The 23,841-nt window shown below is 34.6% G+C and overlaps 1 protein-coding gene across 2 annotated transcripts in view; it reads right to left on the reverse strand.

Moving 5' to 3' along the window:
- Positions 1-4,462: 4,462 nt before the first annotated feature.
- LOC144441463 (choline transporter-like protein 2) overlaps positions 4,463-23,841 on the reverse strand; it is a 47,119-nt gene continuing 27,740 nt past the window's right edge. For both annotated transcript variants that reach the window (XM_078131042.1, XM_078131041.1), the window contains 19 exons: positions 22,343-22,391; positions 21,368-21,441; positions 20,817-20,898; positions 20,387-20,471; positions 19,046-19,297; positions 18,294-18,354; positions 17,771-17,912; positions 16,302-16,385; positions 15,585-15,697; positions 14,936-15,058; positions 14,070-14,169; positions 13,407-13,599; positions 12,535-12,770; positions 11,666-11,760; positions 11,316-11,419; positions 10,332-10,405; positions 9,609-9,774; positions 8,499-8,583; positions 4,463-8,018 (listed from right to left, as the gene is read on the reverse strand). In XM_078131042.1, coding sequence (XP_077987168.1) covers positions 7,915-8,018; positions 8,499-8,583; positions 9,609-9,774; positions 10,332-10,405; positions 11,316-11,419; positions 11,666-11,760; positions 12,535-12,770; positions 13,407-13,599; positions 14,070-14,169; positions 14,936-15,058; positions 15,585-15,697; positions 16,302-16,385; positions 17,771-17,912; positions 18,294-18,354; positions 19,046-19,297; positions 20,387-20,471; positions 20,817-20,898; positions 21,368-21,441; positions 22,343-22,391 — 2,222 coding nt within the window. In that variant the 3' untranslated portion in view covers positions 4,463-7,914. The remainder of the gene's footprint in view (positions 8,019-8,498; positions 8,584-9,608; positions 9,775-10,331; positions 10,406-11,315; positions 11,420-11,665; positions 11,761-12,534; positions 12,771-13,406; positions 13,600-14,069; positions 14,170-14,935; positions 15,059-15,584; positions 15,698-16,301; positions 16,386-17,770; positions 17,913-18,293; positions 18,355-19,045; positions 19,298-20,386; positions 20,472-20,816; positions 20,899-21,367; positions 21,442-22,342; positions 22,392-23,841) is intronic.

A 23,841-nucleotide genomic window follows, 5' to 3' on the forward strand; every position in this document is an offset into this window, starting at 1 on the left:
GAGATGCAGTGTCAATCCAGTGCGAAGTTTCCACGGTGGTAGTTTCTGAAGTAGGGGTCAGTGGTAAAAATGGTGCTGATTTCCAGTAATTATCAAGTCTTGATTTGAAACAGTCAATGGTCGGCACATTCACAACATCTTCAGACAAATTGTTCCAAGGTTGAAAGACTCTATAAGTGAAACAGTACCAATGGATATCTAGTGATGGTGTTTTTGGTTTCTTCAACTTGAAAGAGTGTCCACGAGTTGTAGAGTTCACCACGAAAATGAAAGGAGATTGAGTTTTGTAGAAACCATGTGTGTATTTATAAAGATCAATCATGTAGCCGCGAACACGTCTGGTTTAACATACATAACACATTTCTATCATATAGCTTACACGAGTCCTCGACACGACTCTATGCTTCAACAAGCCATACTATCAGTGTCTGAGATATAGAAGGCAATCGGAATCTAGTATTGCCGATTAATCTGGTAGCAGGACTGTATTGTACTCCATATCGAAAGCTCTGAAAACCTTGCCGTTGGTGTGTTAGACCGCTAATAAACAGGCAAGGGCGATGTCTTGTTGGGTAACAAAGGTTAGCCAGAAGGTGTGAAAAGTCAGAACCTAAAACCCGAAACACTAATTGGATTAGTTCACGTCACTCATCAATAACGAGAGTGAGGTGAAGTGTGTACATCAACTATTAAATTGAATGATATCGTCACAATGAGATAAAAGTACATAGGCAGGGATTCTAATGAAGGCGATGATTTAGTCAGGTCTGACATCAATCAACAGGTTGTTGATAAAGACTATGAAAAACTACTCTGTAACTTTGAATACTGAGACAATGTTGATTGACTGATGGAATGGGAATGGTGTGTGATAAAACATCACATGTAATGTAGGAATAGAAACATTGATAACAATAACAATGTGGAGATATAATTTTGATTTATAATTTCATAAATGACTACTCAGTTAAAGCCCTAGTAAATGTGAAAATAACTATTTTGTCATAGTTTTTTTTTATCAACCTGTATTGGTGTATTTCCTGAAGCACTATGATTGCTAAGTAATCCAACTATACGAGTACTCCAAAAATTTGCCATTTATTGACAAGTAAGTCAATGGTCCAGGTTGTTTACAAACTGACATCAAGCCAGTGTACACAGTACCATAAACAGCTCATGCAACTAGTAGGTAGCCGGGTAATTCAGTTTAGCAGAATAATTGCACCATCTATATAAAGATATGGGGAATTGGATGCATTTTAAAGAAAACAGTGGAAAGTTACCTAGCTACTGGGGCATTCAAGGTAACCGATATTCCAAACAATAATCTTCAACTTTTCAAATCACAATGGAGTGCACGAAACCAGTCACTTTCTGGCTTGGAACAACTAAAATTTCAGTAATTCTATAACAAACTCCATCCTCCATTATTGCACCTTACCCTTGTGCAAGATTTATTTGACATTTCTATGTATGTCATTTCAATTGTAAAGTCAGGTTGGTGTTGGGCTTGTTAGGTTGTTGGCATTCCTAGCTATTAACGAAAAAATCTCCTCAAATAAAGCTTGTCAGTAAGTGTCTATGCAGAGTGCTGTAATAAGATATATCCAACTCAGAACAACCTGATTGTTGGGCGACATTTATAAAACAACTTTACTACCATAAATCACCATGGTGACAGATGTTGGGTTTTAATCAACACTATTCTAGACAGACTGCACAGTAATGCTAATAGTGGTCACTCCTCTTGTGGGTTGGGGTGATGGCACCAATGGGTCGGTTATATCATTCTACACAGAGACTTGTCAGTCATACAAATATTTGGTTTAGATATGACTTTATTGAAAAATATACCAAAGTAGACACATAGAAAAGATAGATTGAATAGTCAATAACCACATATGTATCTTAGAGTTAAAATGTTATGAATATATTACATATTGACAATGATTTATGTCGTATTCTCTATGACCTTTGACCCAAGTTTGACCTTACTACAACCCCTTTCATACTTGTGAATGTACTCTGACCTCATCCTCAAACTATTGCTTCAATTTTGATAAATGTGATTTTACTAGATTAAATGATTTGAATATTCAGTAGCCTTTCTTGACAATCAGGAAATTAATGCAATGAAAAATCTTGAATTTTACAGAAAAGATAAATGACTGTTTCCATAATTCTACCTCCTACTTTTTCATACATGTGTTCACAATTTCTAGCTATCATTCAAACATCATATTTCTTCTGGATAGTGGTAACTTTGTTTTGTAAATAACATTTTGAAATAAAAGAGAGGGAAATTTTCTTCAAATGACCTATAAACCCTGACCTTTGACATAACCCTGCTGCAATGGGAATGGTGTTTCATATTCTTGTTCAATATAAGCACACAAAAAACACATCTTTCAACAACAGAAATACCAACAGATTTCTCCATGAACATTATCAACAGTTCTGTTTTCAATTTACAGAAACCTTTTATCAGTTTACATGAAATATAAGTTTCGTATCAAATTTAACATTAGGGAAGAATTAATACATGTTTGGCTAAGACTTGCAGACGAAAATCAAATACCACAGGTAATCAGTTACACAACAAGGGTGGCATCTTTATCTGGTCTTTGAGCTGATGGTTTAGGATGTAGTCTTTTAGAGCAAGTCCAGAACTATGCCACGTTTATGTTCTTGATTATGCAGCTGTAATATACACAGCTACAACTCTACAAGTATTACAAATGTAACATTCTTGATTATGCAGCTGTAATATACACACAGCTACAACTCTACAAGTATTACAAATGTAACGTTCTTGATTATGTAGCTGTAATATACACAGCTACAACTCTACAAGTATTACAAATGTAACATTCTTGATTATGTAGCTGTAATATACACAGCTACAACTCTACAAGTATTACAAATGTAACGTTCTTGATTATGTAGCTGTAATATACACAGCTACAACTCTACAAGTATTACAAATGTAACGTTCTTGATTATGTAGCTGTAATATACACAGCTACAACTCTACAAGTATTACAAATGTAACATTCTTGATTATGTAGCTGTAATATACACAGCTACAACTCTACAAGTATTACAAATGTAACGTTCTTGATTATGTAGCTGTAATATATACACAGCTACAACTCTACAAGTATTACAAATGTAACATTCTTGATTATGTACCTGTAATATATACACAGCTACAACTCTACAAGTATTACAAATGTGTTTTGTTACTGAAATCCAAGAAACGATAGTTTGTCAAAAAATTCCTCCACTGGTTGTTCATTGTATCTCCTACCCCTAGATGTTATGCTATGGATATCCTATAACATCCTCATCATCAGAAATTGTAATGCATGTTCACTTTCTTTTTCAAAAAGTTACAAAATTACTTTGACATCTGAAATGACATACGATGGATCTTGTAAGAAGCTTTCTGATAATCACACAAAATATGAAAAATTTGAAAAAGTCACTTCTAAAGACAAATCTGCAAAAATGTACACCATACCCTAAAAATAATGACCAATTAGAACTGTCACTTCATGTCAAAGGTCACACATCCTGATTAATTTTATTTGAGATTATTGGTGATAAGAACTTGTTTCTAGAACTTCTGTAAGATATCTGAAGTGTATTTACATTGTAATAATGCAATTATGCTGTATTGGGAGTATCACGTCCCCAGGGTGGCTACTCCCCTTATTTGAGTATACATGTACATATATGCGTCGCCCTTTGGGGTGCATTTTCTAACCCTTTGGTCTAAAATGGGGTCTGCCTTTTTTTTTTTTTTTTTTTTTTTTTTAAGAGATGAAGCGTCTAAAATGGGGTCTTCTTTGCATTATTTTCGATTTTGCTTGGTCTATCCATTGTCCTTTACCAAATCATAACTGCCATTAATTGTCTCAAAATGTTGCCTCCTAAGGAAAATGTATGTAGGTCTAAACTTTCAACTTTTAGAAACCTGTAATGGTCTAAAATGGGGTATTGATTTTTGGTCAAAGTGGGTCTAAAATGGGGCCTGGAGTTTCCAACACTGGCCACACACCCCTAAAAGAGCTGGTCACTGGTACCGCCCCCTGGGATCATGACACTATCAAATTATAAAATAAACTGAATAATCTGACATATGACATTACATTACATTTGTGGTGACATCATAGCAATGTGAATGGAAAAGCCATGACAATTTACCTAACACAAGATTTAGACTGCATGTAATACTTGTATGGTAGAAAGTGGTGTTTTTTCAGTTTTTACAAAATGTTTTTTTTTACAAAATTTCTGTCTTCTTGGAAAACGTAGTCATATTTCCTGAAAGGCTAGTGTATCCTATAAGAACACAATAATCCAACCTGCTCTAAAAGTTCTACAGTTTCCAAATTTACTTAAATTTCATGACCAAACACTTTAGTGATGGCCATTTAACAGATTCCTTACAGATGCAACTCCACCCCCCCCCCCTCCCCCTACATAATGGTATGTTCAATCTCATATTATGGGTATAGTAACCACAGGAAATACCAGGATGTGTGACCCATGAAGTCAATACAAGTGAAATTCTTGAAATGTCAATGTTCACACTACTCCGTTTGAAATCACTTCTAACATATCATAGCTGAAAAAAAGTCCAGAAAATGTTATGAAAGTTACAGGTACAAAAAAAAACATTGTAAATGCAAAGTTGAGAAGTATAATGTCATTAATGACAATTTTTACAAAATATTCAGTTTTGCGATGTACTTTTTGGATTGCCATGTTCAGAATGATAAGTTAGCAATAATGTCGATAATATAATAATATAAAATTAATATCATAATGAACTAAAACTGTACGTTTGAAACTAAGATAAGAAAAGAAAGTGAGATATCCATCTGGCTCATTATAAAATCTAAAATGATAGTTGTTATCAGGAAGAAAGAAAATACCATTTCAATATTTGAAACTAAAAAGAAGATTAAATACAACTTTCCCAAAATGATATGTTATGCAACTTTTGAAGTAAGTTAAGAAAACTGGAAGTTTAAACAATAAATAAAATAAAATGGTTAATTATATCACAAAGCTTCTTTTAAGTGTTGTATAAGTGTGTATATGTGTGTGCTCCAAAGTGATGTCATCAATATGGGGATTAAAAAAATGTTGATTTTCACATCTTTTCAGATATAAACACGTTTGATTATTCATCAGAAATCTGGCAAAGAATGAAATTTTGCTGGAGATTACTTTCATGATTATATTTCCAAATGAATAACACTAAAGATATTACTAAGTCCCTGGTTATTGAGACTTCTAACAGACTATAAATTTGACAAGTTTTACAACAATTGCAATTATATTTTCATTTAAGTGTCAATGATCAAACTTTACGTCTCTTGCTGTTACAGCCCTGAGAAGAAAAATAAGAGTCAGAATTAAAATTCATATTTTTCCTTTCAATTTGTTCAATTTTTTGTTCAATTTTATAAACTTTGTTGATTTTCATATTCACAACTATTGACACTACGAATCACACTGCCACTTGAGGGCGCTCTTTACAATTCTAGTGATATTTGAAAAAAGTAATATGTACATTTGTAGCAAAATGTTAATTCATGTTAATTTACTACACTACGAATCATACAGCCACTAGAGGGCGCTATCAAAAATCTGGTGATTACATTTGAAAGTCATGTATCATGTTTTATCCATAAAGCATCCCCATGTCAATATCAAAACCACAAACCACTGTTACTATGGTTACTATAATTTATAGGTTTATATTAAAAGCCAAACCCTTGAACAGTCAATTTAACTTCCCTTTTCAGACAAAAACATTGATGACAAATATCTTTGGATGAAAACTCATCTCATTCGACAAGTTGATGACAAATTCTGGTATAAAATTGTTTTGATGGTCATGATAATATAAGTGAAATGAGAAATAAGTGCCAATGTACACTCTTATTTAGCAAAGTTTATCTGCTCTGAAATGACTGACCCTTTAGGCTATGCCTTCTGACCTTTAACCTATCACCTTCTGACCTTTAACCTATCCCCTTCTGTAGTTCTGACCTTTTAATCAAGTATCAGGTTTTGATTTTTAACTCTGTCACCTTTGACCTCTAATCTATCACCTTTGACCTTTGACCCGATCACATCCATATCTCAGTAAACAATACTTTCTATAGGCCTATACAGTAGGGCAGATTGAAATGTTAAACTCACAGCATTACAAAGCACATAATGTATAAATGTGAAAGATTATGACTATTATAGTATAAATGGTACAAACTCATCTCATAATTGTGGTGTCCACATATCAGGTTGTGATACACACTGTTTTCTGGATTACACAACTTCTGTAAATACTAAAAAGAAATGAAAAGTTTTATCACGAGATATTTGTAAGTACAAAAAAATGCACTTCCTTGGCACAAACAAGTTTTGTTTTTGTTTTCTTGCCATGGTTTCTCTCTATTTTTTCTTCTTTCAAATAATAATCAGCTACATAATTTCTTGTCTTAACCTCCTACACTAATATACTAGTTAATTTTTTCCTGCTAAAATACATCTAGCTACTTAACTAACTTTAACTGCTAGCACTAAATAATGGTCATGATGGACAATGAATAGATTCTTTGTTAATGTACACTAGTTGTCACATGTACTCCTTGGGTAATTCACACACAATGAAATCCTAGCCAATAACTCCTATAGGGAATAGCTCTCAACAAAATAACAAAATATTGTTTCTGAGCAGAAATTACATGATTTTATATATGATGGACTTTTTCTCCACATGAACTCTGACATGATGCAAATATTAAACCAAAATTCAACATGGTGGTTTAAATTTGGATTGGTAAGAGTTTACATTGTGATCTGATGACCTGTCATCCTGGTGGTCAACAAACAAACAATACTACATCAAGACAATGGGTATCTGGATGAGCACTGAACATTAAAAGCCTAGATGTGTACTTTGTTGTGTAAACATTAACCATGGCAATGGCTTGGTAACCATGACAATGACTTAGCAACCATGGTAATGACTTGGTGACCATGGCAATGGATTAATAACCATGGATGATGACTCAGTAACTATGGCAGTGACTTAGTAATCATAGCAATGACTTAGTAACCATGGCAATGGCTTAGTACCCAAGGTCTTCCATGTTGTGCAACAATTATCACACCATGAAAAAGGAAACCTAACTCTGAAGTGTCACTTCATCAAAAGTAACTTACAGTAAGTATACTTCTAGTAGCATCCTATATTTTGTAATACTGTCTGCAATTCAAGCATTTTCTTTCAAAACTGATTTTGACTTTGTTTCTAAAGTCATTTTTATCATATGCATCCAATGAAAATAATATATTCTGTTTTTCATTTTACCAAATATACAATTTTTCAATCAGTGAACTGAAATATACACTTACAAAAAAAAATCATGTTACAACAGCCTCTGGAAAGCCAATACGACTATTGTTACTCAGATAGTATACAAAATACAACTAAATTTAAATATTGTCTATTCTCAAATAGTCTCATATACTTAGGACTTCTAAATATCACCCCCCCCCCCCCTCAAAAAAAAATCATTAATAAAAGATAACAGAACTAAAACTAAAATAAATTTGCTGATGTCTGATTTGTAAAGATCATGAACAGACCAGCTGTGTAGTGCAACAAATATCATAAAAATAATCACCTAATATCAATCTTTCAGTTTCAAAATTTCCTTTTTTTAAAACAAAGTACTAATAACACCACTTGTGAAACTGGCAAGACTGAATGTTGACTAACCAATGGCAATTTTCAACTTAAAAAAAGGCCTTTCTGATACTTGTTTGCTTGTTTGTTACTTTACTCAACTAGTATCTAGGGTGTAAGCTGTTTGTTTGTTTCTTGATTCTTCAGTCTTCTACTTTCTTGTTTTTCTTATTCAGAATTCCCATCAGTTCTTTGTTCATGTAGTATGGTTTTTCAGCTGATCCGTCATGTCGTTCCAAGTCTTCCACTAAAAATCAACATAAAAATCATAAATAAACAAGCTGGTATTGAAGTATTATCAAGAGTTAGTACGACAATAGTTATCATATGACATCTTGATTGGCTATAAACATATGGAGAAATACTTTTTCCACCAATCAGCATTTCTGACTCCAGAGTGCATGACTAAAATTTCAGTGGAACACAATCATCATAACATGTATCTTGATTGGTTGTTAACCCATGATAAACACTTTTTCCACCAATCAACATTTCAGACTTAGTAGAGCACAGCTAGTCTAGTCTAATCAACAGTAATTGATATCACACCAGACTGCAGAATCTCAGTACTATTTGATGGTGGCAATGTACTGCTATCATACTAACAAAGTACAATTTTACATTTGGTCTATAAAGACAATAATTCTGGTCAATTCTATTACACGGATGTAATGCATTATTGAAAATATCAGAAATGATTTTTTGTTTAACACGGAAATTGACTTACAGAAACATAGGAAGAGTGTATCAACAGCCATACCATACACACTAAAGAAGCAGGATGAGATGAAGTATGTCCCAACTACAATGACCTGAAATAACAATCATAGGGTTAGTTTTTAGTCACTTTATAACATAGATAATTGTTTGTGTTACATGTCAGGTAACTATGCCATGTTGGGGGACGACCCTCATAAAATCAGCCAACCTCTCAAAAGATTAAGTCCATTGCGGGTAGAATGTTACAGTCATGTGACATCCATAAAGTGAAACACTATTTTCATTCTCAAATGGTTAAAGTAACTGGTTTTGAATTTGAAAGTTGCAGCTTTGAGTGTTGCCACTGCCATCTGAATAACTCAGGCAAGACTTGAACTACAATTGTGCTGTAGTCAACTCATCTGTATAATTGGGGACCAGAGTAGGATAGAGGTTGCAATGTGAAGGATTTAATCCCATGCTCTTAGAGTGACTGCAATAGATTGTATACTCCCCAGGGAGTTGAGGAAGTTATAATGGCTATTGTGCCACTATAGGTCCATGCTGAGCAATAACTATAAAATATTTTGAGTAGAGTGAGAATCTACTATGTAAAAACTAACAATATTTATTATTTATGTGTTGCAGATTTTGTCCTCTGAGATAAATTTTCAAGCACATATCACATTTCCCTTGTGAACAACCTGTTGATTGTAATGATTCAGTTGTCAGTGCGCCCTCACAGGCAGTGTTTGGGGTTGGCAGATGTCGACATGCTGGGTTGGGAAACCCAGAGAGTATCTGTATGTATTACCATGTAATGCTGTAGTTCAAAGTGAATATTAAAGATTATCATAATAAATGTTGTCATATTATTCTAAAAATTAATATTACACCTACTAATCTACCTTTTAGGTACACACAGATATATGGGCTTCTTTTTTAGTTTGTATTTTGAGATCATTCTGAGTGTTTATTACCACTAAATTCAAACTATTCATGGTACTTTGTTGTCTTCACTGGTGACCAATGTGTTGAACACAGTGAGTGGTCAGTTTACTTCCACCTGTCATCAGTGACTTGAAGTTCTTTCATATAAAACTTCTGGAGTTGTATACATATTAATTGATATACTTACAATGATAGGAACCCAGTAGTAGTTCAAGTTAGGGATTGTCACTAGGTCATTAAACCAATCTATTTTACCAGTGAAGAAATAGAATGCAGCAACTCCAACACCTAGTACCACACACATTTTACCAATGAACAAGAGGAAGTCGGTGATCTTATCCAGAACAACCACTCTGTAATGTAGAATTATCAATAACAGACTGAGTTGGTGATTTTATCTACGACAACCATTCTAAAATATATAGAATTTGGCAAATGAGTTCTTCATTTAACTAATAATATGGAATGGTCTGATCACTTTAGACTTGATAAATTGTGGGAAAAACATTCCAACCCATCTTTTTGAAAGGACATTTTAAAGACACCACTGAGTCACTCGTTCAGTGCCTTGAAACATAATTTACTGTGTACCAGATTCTGGTGTTTTGTTAATGATTTTGATTGATTGATTGATTGATTGATTGATTGATTGATTGATTGATAATCCATAGCTGAATAAATCTATCATTGTCATAATCACATAGCTAAGTAAATCTGTCATTGTCAATATAACTTATTTAGACTTGAAAGTATGGTGAACTCTTGTAAGAAATGTAGAAAGATAAAATAAACTACCACCAACACAGGGTCTCTGTTTACTATCATTTCTTCTCTTGAGTAAAACAAACAAACAAACAAACAAACAAACAAACCAAGCCACATTTATGACACAAATAAACTGTTTACAAACCTGACAATATTTCTCATCAAGAGAAAGAAGGCCTTTTTGGCGGATGTACAGAAACTTCTGCCATAAACAGCAATCTGAAAAAAAAAAACCACACTTGTTAAAACCAATCATATTAGAATGTTTCCTACTCATCAAACTATTTGGCAAACAGAAAACAAAATTATGTACCTCACTCAGTTTTTAGTTCAATTTAAAGAAAAATTGAGAAAATGGTGGAAAGTATCCAGTATTTGTTTTTTTAGATATACATCCCTTTAGAAGATAACATTCAAGCATATCTAACTGATTTTTAAAATGTTTAAAATTAAGTGTTTAAATTTGATTTCAAGAAATTTCTGCATGCATCAAGTGTCAGCATCAATATCTACTTGTACTAAAGTACTAAAAGTTAAGCTGATACTATTTTTTTGACAAATAAAGTCAGGCTAAGGGAGAATTGTACAATGTCACACAAGCTCAATAAATCATGAACTTGGTTCATTTTTACAGGGAGGGGGTTTGGCACCAATGCGATTGCTGAACTTAATTTTTCACACTTCTGATCAAATTTCCAAACTTTAACACCTATAATGATAACAAGTTTTGTATTTACTACTGAGATGTTGATAAGTTGATAAAAATTTACTTCTAATGTGACATACAGCAATGGATATCTGATTATTATTTTAATGTGTTTACCATGATTTCAAATTGTATCCGGTGGTGGTATCACAGTTGTTTCACCACTACTATTTTCACCATGGTTATACACCATATATAAATGTGTGTCACAGATGTGACAGAGGGGGGGGGGGGGGGGGGGGGGGTAGCCTAAATGAACGAAGTTCATTTATTTATTTATTGAGCTTGTATGACATTGTGTGATCATCCCTAAGAATATATGTGTGTGTGTGTGTGTGTGTGTGTGTGTGTGTGTGTGTGTGTGTGTGTGTGCATGCGTGCGTGCGGTGTGTGTGTGTGGATAGCAAACAATTGACATCTTACCATGATGTAGGCATTCTTGTTGATAAACTTCAGGAATTTTTCCAGACACCAAAAGCAACATTTCAAGCACTTGATGAGGAATTTAGCAAACTTATTGTCAGCTCCTGTAGAGTAGAATTATCAGAACAATTAAATCACAAGGTTATTATGATGCATCATATATTAATAATAGTCATTCGATTTCTTGGTTGACAGATTTATTATCATAGGTGTGTGTGAGAAGAAGAAGTTGTTATTAATAAATTAAATCTTGTTCTATTTTGACCCTCTAGCATGAGGTAAAAAGCCATTTTGACCCTCTAGCATGGGGTAAAATAGCGATACTTTGAATATTGTTTATGTTTATTTACCTTTCAGTTTCTGTTCCACATACTCCAGGAATACTCTGATCATTTTCACTATGGCAATTATGAGAGACCCAAATGCCAATGAACCAAGATGGTATCTGAAAATAACGACAATAAAATATATCATTGGAAGGAAAACATTTGACACAATAATTAGTGTGTACTTGTACCAAAATAGAACATAAACAGAGGACAAGATAAATTTGAAACCTTCTGTAGTTACTGACTGGAGACCAGGAAATGTCTGCTGATAGTTCTAATATATTTGCATAAATTGAGGTGGTCTAAATGTATGGTGTTGATAGTATTAAGAAAGTGTAGAGAAATTATTATACTAAAGACTTGGTGTTCTATCACAAGACCCTTTGTCTCACTCATATTTTCCTCAGTTCAACAATGAAAAATATGTGGGTATATATCCAATAATACCAAACACTAGTCTAGATATTATCTTTGAGTAGAAAAATTGGAATTTATACCCTGGTCATTCTACATCACAACAACCCATGTTTTCATCACTGGTTTCTACGGTGCTCAAAAAATAAGTCAAAACGTTCCAAAAACGTGTCATTATTTTCCCAATTTTTCATAAATTATGCTTGAGATGGTATAATGATATTATTCTTCAATATTTTTGTTCATTCAGGAGGAAAATAATTGTGGCCTAAGGGTTTGTCACTACTCGTCTAGTGACTCTCTTGTAGATTGTAGTGACAAGGTCCCTTATATTAGGTCTGGGGTATTTTCCTTGGTTGAACAAAGACAAATATTCAGGTAATTTTTTTGTACAATGTCTAATCATAGCATGTTGGAAAGTATATATTAACTACTTGGTACAAATCACTATATGCTTGAATTTGACTTTGTCTCACCTGAGAGCTCTTCCCAATGATGCCGTGACAGGGAATGTAGGTACATCCTTGGGTTTATGGAAGGCCCAGTAAAATGAGGCGAAGGCACCAGCCAGTACCATCTGACCTAAAGCTACACAGAAACACATCATCCAGAATAACCCAAACAAAATATAGATTTGCATCCGGAATAGATGTGGATCCCCACCATATTCCACAAAGACACAGATGGCAGATGAATTCCTGTTGTCAAATTCCTGGAAAGAAAAGGATAAAATAGCATCATCCAACAAGTACAGCTTTTAAACAATGTCTACAAACTCTGGATGTTATGTCAATTGTTTCAACATACTTATTACTAAGTTGCTACCTGCATACTATTTAGGTATCTATGTCTGATAATCTGTCTTTGGATTTTTATACAGTATTCTACAGACACAGATATTATAGCATTCTATTCTACAGACACAGATATTATAGCATTCTATTCTACAAACACAGATATTATAGCATTCTATTCTACAGACACAGATATTATAGCATTCTATTCTACAGACACAGATATTATAGCATTCTATTCTACAGACACAGATATTATAGCATTCTATTCTACAGACACAGATATTATAGCATTCTATTCTACAAACACAGATATTATAGCATTCTATTCTACAGACACAGATATTATAGCATTCTATTCTACAAACACAGATATTATAGCATTCTATTCTACAGACACAAATATTATAGCATTCTATTCTACAGACACAGATATTATAGCATTCTATTCTACAGACACATATATTACAAAATGTATACAGAAACAGGTAGAGAAATAGTCACAGAAGTAACAGAAACACACTGCACTCTGAAATGGTAACTTACAAACTTACCTCTGGGATACACGCACTCCCATTCACCAAAGCAGAGCCAACAAAATCAGTAGGTACATTAGTCACCATGTATGTAGCTTCTCCTGATGTGGCAAGATACACAGCAATAAAACACCATAGTGCTACCACCACTAACTGCATCAAGTACGGTATTATAGGCCATAGCAAGGTGAACATCATACTAGACACAGCCCTGTAAAACACAAGTATGGTATTATAGGCCATAGCAGGGTGAACATCATACTAGACACAGCCTTGTAAAAGACAACAAATGGATTCAGAAATTTCCTCAGACAGAAGTTATTTCACCAGACAAATTACTGAAAATAATAATAGATGGCATTCTCTTAGAAATAACTACTTAATGTATTCCAAAATGTTAACAGAAGGACATTGTAAAGGTGTCAGAAAGTTAGCCCTCAATGTGTATTTTTGTCTGAATCTTACTGTCCACACTTTGAAAATAAACACAACTTCAAATAAAGTGACTATGATTTGGACAGTATGGAGAGTCAAGTATTTTCAAGTGAAAATATGAACATACAAATCTTTGTTTTATCCAGTGTAATCTCACACTTTCTAGAAATTCTCATCACAGCTATTTTGTCTCATACCGGGCCGTGCACAAGACATAACATTGTAGATACAATCAACTGTCCTTACCTGCTACCTTCTTTGATCAAGGCAATAGCAATACGGATACGAGTACACAGGAATATTAAGATAAGCAGCATTATAAGTGTTATCACAGTCAGTATGATACCTGAAATCAAATTTAAAAATATTGTCATCAGATGTGGAATATACTTTGGAATATAATACGTCATCACAGAAAGCACTGCAATTACATGTACTACTTTAAGTGTTGAAGTAAACATTGTCAAATGAATTGCTAAGCCATGGTACCAAATATAAACTAATTTGCATACTTCAAAAGGCATTGGAAAATATTTTGTTCATAATAATGATTTCAAACATGTCTGTCATGCATCTGTTCTCTGTGCTAACAAATATTACTCCTGCCATGAATCTATACCAGTTCAATGGCCCCTTTACACTTCTGAAACTCCATGGGAAATATAAAATATCCATTGCAGCCTCTATATAAGCACATAGGATTAAACCATTCACATTGCAACCTCTATCCTACCATGGCTGCAATTATACAGCTGGGTTGACTGTCTGAGGCACAGCCATGGTTCAAATCTTGCCCAAGAACTTTAGCCATTTGAAAACAAATGCCACTGTGAAGAAGATCTAACCTGCATTCTGGAGATTCCAAGCCAGCCACTCTAACTATTCAACCATCATGACTTCAATGATTTCAATTTAAGACAGTGAAATATACTAGTCTACATAATTACATACTAGTAGATGGTGAATAATAGATGAATCACAATCATTTCTAATTTACTCAAAGTGAAAATATTTCAATCTAATTAATGATACATATTTCTAGATATTCAGATTTTAACCCCCAACCAGTGAGTAGATTTTCATTCTGTATACAAAAGCATTATAATGCTTACCAAATGCCAGCCATGTATCTCTGAGTTCCAGGTAAGTTTTTAGATTCAGTGTAAATGTAAGAGAAGCATCAGAACCAGGTACGTCTTTCAGTTCTACGTACATACTATAACAGTAATACTGACCTGTCAATAGAAAAGAAATGAACAATTGAAAACGGAGATCATTTATACAAATATGAACATCTTTGATATAACACTTATCACTAATTACAACACAATATAGTCAACTTATAGATGAAGAATGAATTCAACAGTTGATTAACTGTGATAATCAGCCACAATAGGCAAACATATAAAGTCATTTTGTACACTTATTTTAAAGATATTTTATTTGCAATTGTAAAAATACACATCAATGATCTGGTCAGGTAACCAGTGGGTCATGGTCTTGCTGGACTGTAAGACATGCTGTGTTGTTCAGTTGTTTACACACATGGCTGCTATCTAATAGGAATGGCTATACTTCACATCTTATACTTACAGACTAGGGTTTACAAGTCATAATTTTTCCGCTACTTCATATTTTTGCTTGACTCTTCATAAAAATACACAGGTTCTACATTAGTTGTCATGAATCATAATAATTTATTGACTAATAAAAACTAGCCAAGTATAATTAGAGATATAAATGTAGAAAGGGAAAACTTACCAAAGATTAAGAGTACAAACATGGCTAGTATACCAAACCAAACCATAATACCAGCTATCCATCGCATTATGACAATCCAGATAAAGGACAGGATTGAAGACATAATCAAACCACTAGAAAGTAAATCAAACAAAAAACAACAGATTAGTTCATGTTACTCATCAATAGACATATACAAGAGGTGTATATACATTGACAGTTTTTGACCTAGCAAGTTTTAGATAGAAGATTTGGCCTGCCAAGTGTGTACAATTATACAGTTCTGCCCAGACAGGCCCAAACAAGATTTTTCCACACCTAGTACCAACTTGTAGATTGCGTTTGAATTTAAAGAAAGCTCTTCAGTAGTTATTGCAATAATCTCATCAATTCAACTGCTCTTTTAAATCGACCACCCACAGAATCTTAGAAATGCAATTATTTTTCTAATTCTTGCATTTTGACCACAGCAAAATCAACATATATATTTTTCTCTTTTTTGATTTCGACCACCACATGTTATAACCATCGATTGGGAATTTCATTTTTATGAATCCTAGTAGTAAGAATGTGAGGTTGAAGTGTATTAACTTGGTTGGTGCAAATACTTAGTATATAAGACTAACACCATGACTGATTACTACAGCATGATGAACAGTCATAACAATAACATCAATACCCCCCCCCCCACCCCCTCTTCCCCTCTCAAGTGTGACTGTTAATCCTGGTATTACTTACCCCAGCAATAAATGCCAGGATTCCTCAAAATCTTGAAACAACCTGTCAGCTATCTGTTGTGCATTAATGACGATGGCTAAAGATCTAAACAAACAAACAAACAAACAAACAAACAAACAAAGAATTAACAAACTAGCAATAATAGTCAAAATAGATTAAATATCAACACCTAGTGAGAACAACATCATTATAAAGCTGCTACATTGTTATCACTTACATTAATCACTTATTGGAATCATTATGACAATGAATAAGTCCATTCATTATTAATTGTTACACATGTCAACCACAATTTATTCATACTCTCAAATTTATGTCATGCATAAATTTGTTATGTTGTGTTTATTGTCTTATAAATATAAACTTACATGAACTACAATAGTACAACTAAGCTATAAATGCAGTGTGTTAGCTATGGGACACAGACACCATTGATGGTGAAGCCATGCAGTGTGTTAGCTATGAGACACAGACACCATTGATGGTGAAGCCATGCAGTGTGTTAGCTATGGGACACAGACACCATTGATGGTGAAGCCATGCAGTGTGTTAGCTATGGGACACAGACACCATTGATGGTGAAGCCATGCAGTGTGTTAGCTATGGGACACATACACCACTGATGGTGAAGCCATGCAGTGTGTTAGCTATGAGACACAGACACCATTGATGGTGAAGCCATGCAGTGTGTTAGCTATGGGACACATACACCACTGATGGTGAAGCCATGCAGTGTGTTTGCTATGAGACACAGACACCATTGATGGTGAAGCCATGCAGTGTGTTTGCTATGAGACACAGACACCATTGATGGTGAAGCCATGCAGTGTGTTAGCTATGGGACACATACACCACTGATGGTGAAGCCATGCAGTGTGTTAGCTATGAGACACAGACACCATTGATGGTGAAGCCATGCAGTGTGTTAGCTATGGGACACATACACCACTGATGGTGAAGCCATGCAGTGTGTTTGCTATGAGACACAGACACCATTGATGGTGAAGCCATGCAGTGTGTTTGCTATGAGACACAGACACCATTGATGGTGAAGCCATGCAGTGTGTTAGCTATGGGACACATACACCACTGATGGTGAAGCCATGCAGTGTGTTTGCTATGAGACACAGACACCATTGATGGTGAAGCCATGCAGTGTGTTAGCTATGAGACACAGACACCACTGATGGTGAAGCCATGCAGTGTGTTAGCTATGGGACACATACACCACTGATGGTGAAGCCATGCAGTGTGTTTGCTATGAGACACAGACACCATTGATGGTGAAGCCATGCAGTGTGTTAGCTATGAGACACAGACACCATTGATGGTGAAGCCATGCAGTACGTTAGCTATGGGACACAGACACCATTGATGATGAAGCCATGCAGTGTGTGTTAGCTATAATGGGACACTGAAGCATACAAATGCTGACAATACTATGTAGGTAAAATAAACTAGTGACTTACTTTTCGGCCAGTTGTATTTCAGAACCAGTTATATTCTCTCCTGTTCTTGGATCTATCAATGTCTGATTGTTGACATCTTGCAAGGCATCTTCCAAGTTACCGAGTGTATCAACAAGATATGATGGAACACACCTATCAAACACTGTAAAAGAAGTCAATCAAAGCTTTGAGATATCTTAGTAGATGATGTATAATCATGACCCCTACTTGACTTCAATCAAGACGGTAGCCAATGACAAAGTGTCTGAGTCAATAAAAGATCCACTTGGATTTTAACAGTACTGTTGTGAATTTTCCAGGTCCATGAAATCATGTGAATGCAAATAAAAAATATATTGTTATGAAATTTTCTGTTGTGTACTAATACATAAATAACCCCATGATGATATGAGTGTAAATGTGGGTGTGCCCAGAGTATGTGTACTTGTACCAAACAATCTTTTTCTCCACAAACATCTTGCTATTTCATTCTGTTTAATTTTGTTAGAAAAAATATGTGTATTTGTTCCTTATTGATACTTACAAGCTTTACTCTCTAGATAGTATGCAGCACATAGGTCATACTCAAATAATCCAAATGGTGTCTAAAAGGAGAAAAGAAATAAATTCATTCCAGTCAGCCAATGTTACTTAGTATAGATGACTACATGTTACTATATACGGGTACTACCACATGATAACCATGATGTGTATGTTCAAACAGTAAATACAGAATTTCTTCCCTGGTTAGATTACGTCACATCAACTTGCTTCTACTTCATTGATTCTATGGTATTCAAAATGTTCACAACACTAGCAACTAGTTTCATCCTCTTGTAACAAGACCTTAGATGTGTGCTAGGACAGTTCCTAAATAAAAGCCGAGGATGACTACTTTGGGCAAGCCCTCAACAGTGCCTTTGGTCATTTTTTAAAGTTAGCAGAACATCTGTAAGGTCTAGCGGCTAGTTTACTATTTTCACCATTGTTTCATAAAATCAGCTTACAATGATATAAATTATATTGTTTCCAATAATTTATCATCATTCAGCCACAGAATACTTCTGACATGGGGGGAGGGGGTTATCACTAATTGACTTCATGACATTAGGCTCCCTAAGTCACTTCCAATTTTCTTAGCTGATCAAATAAAAAAATCAAGCTAGGGAGTTAGAGTTATAGGCACAGCAGTATATTTGGCCATCCTAAATCAAACCCACTTCATCCTAAAAACTATATACTGTAGCAATACCATCACTATGAACAAATAGAATGAGATGATTGTACAAAACTTACAATGGCATTTGTGATAAATTCCTCCTTTGCATCCACATCATAGTCACAGATAAAATTGGACCAAAACTCATCACCAACATTATCAGCGACAGTTCTCCTTTGTGCTAAGTTAGCAACACTGTCTACTTTGTTCATATCTGACCAGCCCCAGTTGAGGATATCATCACCAACTTCAGCAGCCAATGCAGTCAATAGATCCTTCTGTTCCCAGTAGCCTATCCATGTCTTATCAGGACACTCATTCATACAAACCTACAGATAGAGATAATTAAAATGATATGCTATGTGGTAAAGCAAATATGGTAATATGTGACCTTGTCATCACATGCAACCAAATAATAAACTGTGTCGAGCAAGTATAAGAGAGAAGTGAAAGACATCTACCTTTAATACTCAGTAGATTGAGGATGAAGATAATAAAATACCTTTATTTTACTATCATTCCAGAGTTAGTGATTAGACAAGTTTTGTGTTCACAACTTTTAGTATGAAACAATCACAACATATTCCCATTACCATGGATACAAATTACTACGTAACCTTGATTAAAGTCACATCACTTTCTCACTTTCTACTTTAGATATAGACATTGTGATTTTAATTCTCCTGGTGAGTAGAGATTACGAGATTATACCAACCAAACTGAGGAGTAGGTTTTGATGACTTTCTACTCACCTGAGGGGTCAGACACTGTAGCTCTAGTAAAGTGGTTGTATCTGACCAAACTGAGGAGGTAGGTTATGACGACTTTCTACTCACCTGAGGGGTCAGACACTGTAGCTCTAGTAAAGTGGTTGTATCTGACCAAACTGAGGAGGTAGGTTATGACGACTTTCTACTCACCTGAGGGGTCGGACACTGTAGCTCTAGTAAAGTGGTTGTATCAGACCAAACTGAGGAGTAGGTTATGACGATTTTTTACTCACCTGAGGGGTCGGACACTAACTCTAGTAAAGTGGTTGTATCAGACCAAACTGAGGGGTAGGTTTTGATGACTTTCTACTCACCTGAGGGGTCGGACACTGTAGCTCTAGTAAAGTGGTTGTATCTGACCAAACTGAGGGGGTAGGTTATGACGACTTTCTACTCACCTGAGGGGTCGGACACTGTAGCTCTAGTAAAGTGGTTGTAACTGACCAAACTGAGGGGGTAGGTTTTGATGACTTTCTACTCACCTGAGGGGTCGGACACTGTAGCTCTAGTAAAGTGGTTGTATCAGACCAAACTGAGGGGTAGGTTTTGATGACTTTCTAGTCACCTGAGGGGTCGGACACTGTAGCTCTAGTAAAGTGGTTGTATCAGACCAAACTGAGGGGTAGGTTATGATGACTTTCTACTCACCTGAGGGGTCGGACACTGCAGCTCTAGTAAAGTGGTTGTATCTGCACAGGCCAACATATCAAAGAAGAAGAGAACCGTCTTGTTCCTTAGTGAAAAAAATGTTAAAGACATTACGATTATAACTGTGTCATTTTTATTACAATATTGTACATTGCATAGCTCTGAGATAAAGGTATTCAAAGTAGTATTGCAGTAAAACATTTTAACTTAACCAGCTACAAGTTACTTAATTATTGATGAACATACATTGTACATGTATACATGTGGTATGTGTTTGCATGTCTACATCACAATCAGTGATTTTGATTCACTGAATGCAGTCTAACTGCTTGTAATACTATTAACGTGAAGCCATTATTGTGATTTGAAAACTGAATGGTTGCAATGGGAAGTGATAATGCTACACACAAGACTATCTGATAATACTCACTCAAGACCAGTGTGGTAACCACATATGCGCCCTCTGGAGTCAGTAGGATGAATTAATTTATTGGGATCGCCTTTAGTCCATGCTGTGGAACACAAATCATTTATAATATGTAAAAAATTGTGTCCACAATTTAAATAGCATATTTCTGTATACAGATTACTCTATCACAAACGTATACATATTTTATATCTATTGCTACATGTCAAGTCAATCTATTACTGATTGATATCTATAACATTATCTTTATGCCAATGTGTTTGAAATGGTCATGGCACTCCCTATACTAAATGATATCTTATAACTGGAAGTGGCAGCCCTGTTGTGATAATGTCTAGGATTTCATAAAATGTTGATCTCATCAAACAAACTGTCACTTTGCATGAAATCTTGCCATGTATGATGTAATTCATAATTTACTAAGTGAGTTGGTCATGTTATATTAGTTAGCCCTTCTACAGCTCACTGCCACTTAGAGTGTTACCTGTCTATGTCTAGAGTTTGAAGAATTTTATGAAGACTTGTTTGAGTTGTATGTATGGTACTTAACTTACCAATATATCCAATTACAAGCATTCCACCGATGAAGAGCATAAATAGTATACAACAAATAATGTCCGTACAACCCCTGAAAATAAAAACAGCAGAAATTAAAAGTAAATAGTGAAACTATCCATAATTCATGTTGACTTGAGACAAGGGGCATAAGCTGGGGTTATAAAAGTGGGGGGGAGGGGGGGGGTTAATTTTTGTCTCATATATAAGTCTTGTGATATTCTATTTTAATACTGAAGCACATTTTAGTAAATTAGGCTATTATACTTAGTCTACACTTACAATCAACAGAACTCAAACCAGCTATTACGATATATTGAAATATTAATTTGATGAAATAATACAAATTAGTAGTAATGTGTATGATGTGTCCAAGTTATTACGTCAAGGTAACCCATATATCACTATCAATTAAATACCACAAGATGATTTCAAATGTCATTGAAGACATGTATCAACTTTAACACTAGAATTTATAGTTTAATTAAAGGTTGTACTAATTATGTACATACATTGTATGATTGTTTTTAGTATTTTCACCCGAGTAAATAGTCAGCTTGTTCCCTATCACTGTCTAATATTACAGTTTCCACATATCCAAGTGTAAATGTTGTCTGAATAATGAACATTTGAGTTCACAGGTTGTAGGCAATTTAATTGCAGGGTACATACTACATTATAGGTATGGACATGGAGGTATCATAGCCTAATTTATTCCTGTGTTTTGTGTGTGTGTGTGTGTGTGTGTGTGTGTGTGTGTGTGTGTGTGTGTGTGTGTGTGTGTGTGTGTGTGTGTGTGTGTGTGCGTGTGTGTGTGTGTGTTTATTCCTGTTACTTTAATAGTAGATTTAGCCTAGAAAGATATTAAGTTACTTATTGATTTTGTGAAAGTCAATTATGAACTGTTCCTGAATCATTTAATGAACGTTTGTATTAACTGGAGAAAAGTTTACTGTCAACACAAACAAACTCACCTCTTTGCTATTGGACCATGGAATGATGGATCATATCGGAATGGCTCACCTATAAATGAGAACAAAAGTACATTTATTATCATTAACTGAATGAAGTCAATAAAATTATATCGATTCCACCTTTAGTCTCTTTACTGCTTGATTGAATGTTGGTATAGTTCTGTATGAGAGAGATTTATCTGAAGTAGGAAACCAACACTGAATGTCAATAGCCACCAGTTGTCTACATAGAACAGCAGTACATTTTGAAGTTTACCAAGCAGCTGTATGTTATCAAGTCAGTGACCCAGTAGGACACCAACAAGTTGGATGATACAATGTTTTATGTATTAGCAATAGAGAACAGCAGTTAGCAGTTCACCAGGTGTATTAAACCAGTGATCCTGTACCAGCAGATCAGCAATTCACCAGTTGTAAGACATTGGTACTAGTACCTGTACAGCAGTATTATGCAATTTGCAAGACAGCATTTCACCAATAGTTAACACGATGAGTTTTACCAACACAAATGTGTATGACAAAAAATTTGGATGATTATTGTTACCAGTTAATAGATAATATCTCTGAATAAACTGATTCAAGTGTTACAACTAATTGAACGAAAGACAAAGAGATAGACAGACAGCAACAAAGACTGACAGATAGACAGACAGATAGACAGACAGATACTTAGACAGGGTGACGGACAGGAAGATACAGTGACTGACTGACTGACTGACTGACTGACTGACTGACTGACAGACAGACAGACCGACAGATCTTGATTGGTCTCCATGACAAAAAAAATTGAAAATCCATTTCAATGAAAATTTTGTACATTGCTACTTTTTCACAAACATTTCCATAGTTCTGATCTATAATATTAAAGAAAACATGAAATTTATCAACATGATTTTAGTGGATTAATAATTGATATTGATTCAGAATTTTATTTTCCAAAAATATTACAATTTACAAAGCCATGGCAAAGAAGGAATGGGTAGTGTTCAGTATAAACACAGTTAGTTGGCACTGCAATTATTATAGCTGTAGTAACATTTTGGGGGACAGCTTTGTTTTAAACAGTATAATGGCATATTGTTGGTATTTACAATATTGGACATGGTGAGTATAATGACTTGTTGTGTGACTTACACACCATATACAATAGTATGAACATAACCAAAGTCAAATCAAGGTAACACCTACAATCCATTTTAATGTTTACTCACAACAATATCAAGACTACCACTGGTGATATAATTAATATGAAACAAAAATGCCCTGTGAAAATGTTACATGTACAGTTACATTTATTGCAGCTTTACAGGGAAATATCAGTATGAGATATTATAACGACATTTTGATATGAATGGAGTCTCAAACATTGATAAGATTGTTTCACACATGATTACAGAGAAATACAAAGTTGACAACAGATTTGGATTGTGTAATATCAACATAATAAGTTGTTACCCTGTTCTCTGTACAAAGTCATAGAACTATTAGAATGTTTCAAC

This window comes from Glandiceps talaboti, chromosome 10, assembly GCF_964340395.1.
Source record: "Glandiceps talaboti chromosome 10, keGlaTala1.1, whole genome shotgun sequence".
In the NCBI taxonomy this organism is placed as follows: domain Eukaryota; kingdom Metazoa; phylum Hemichordata; class Enteropneusta; family Spengelidae; genus Glandiceps; species Glandiceps talaboti.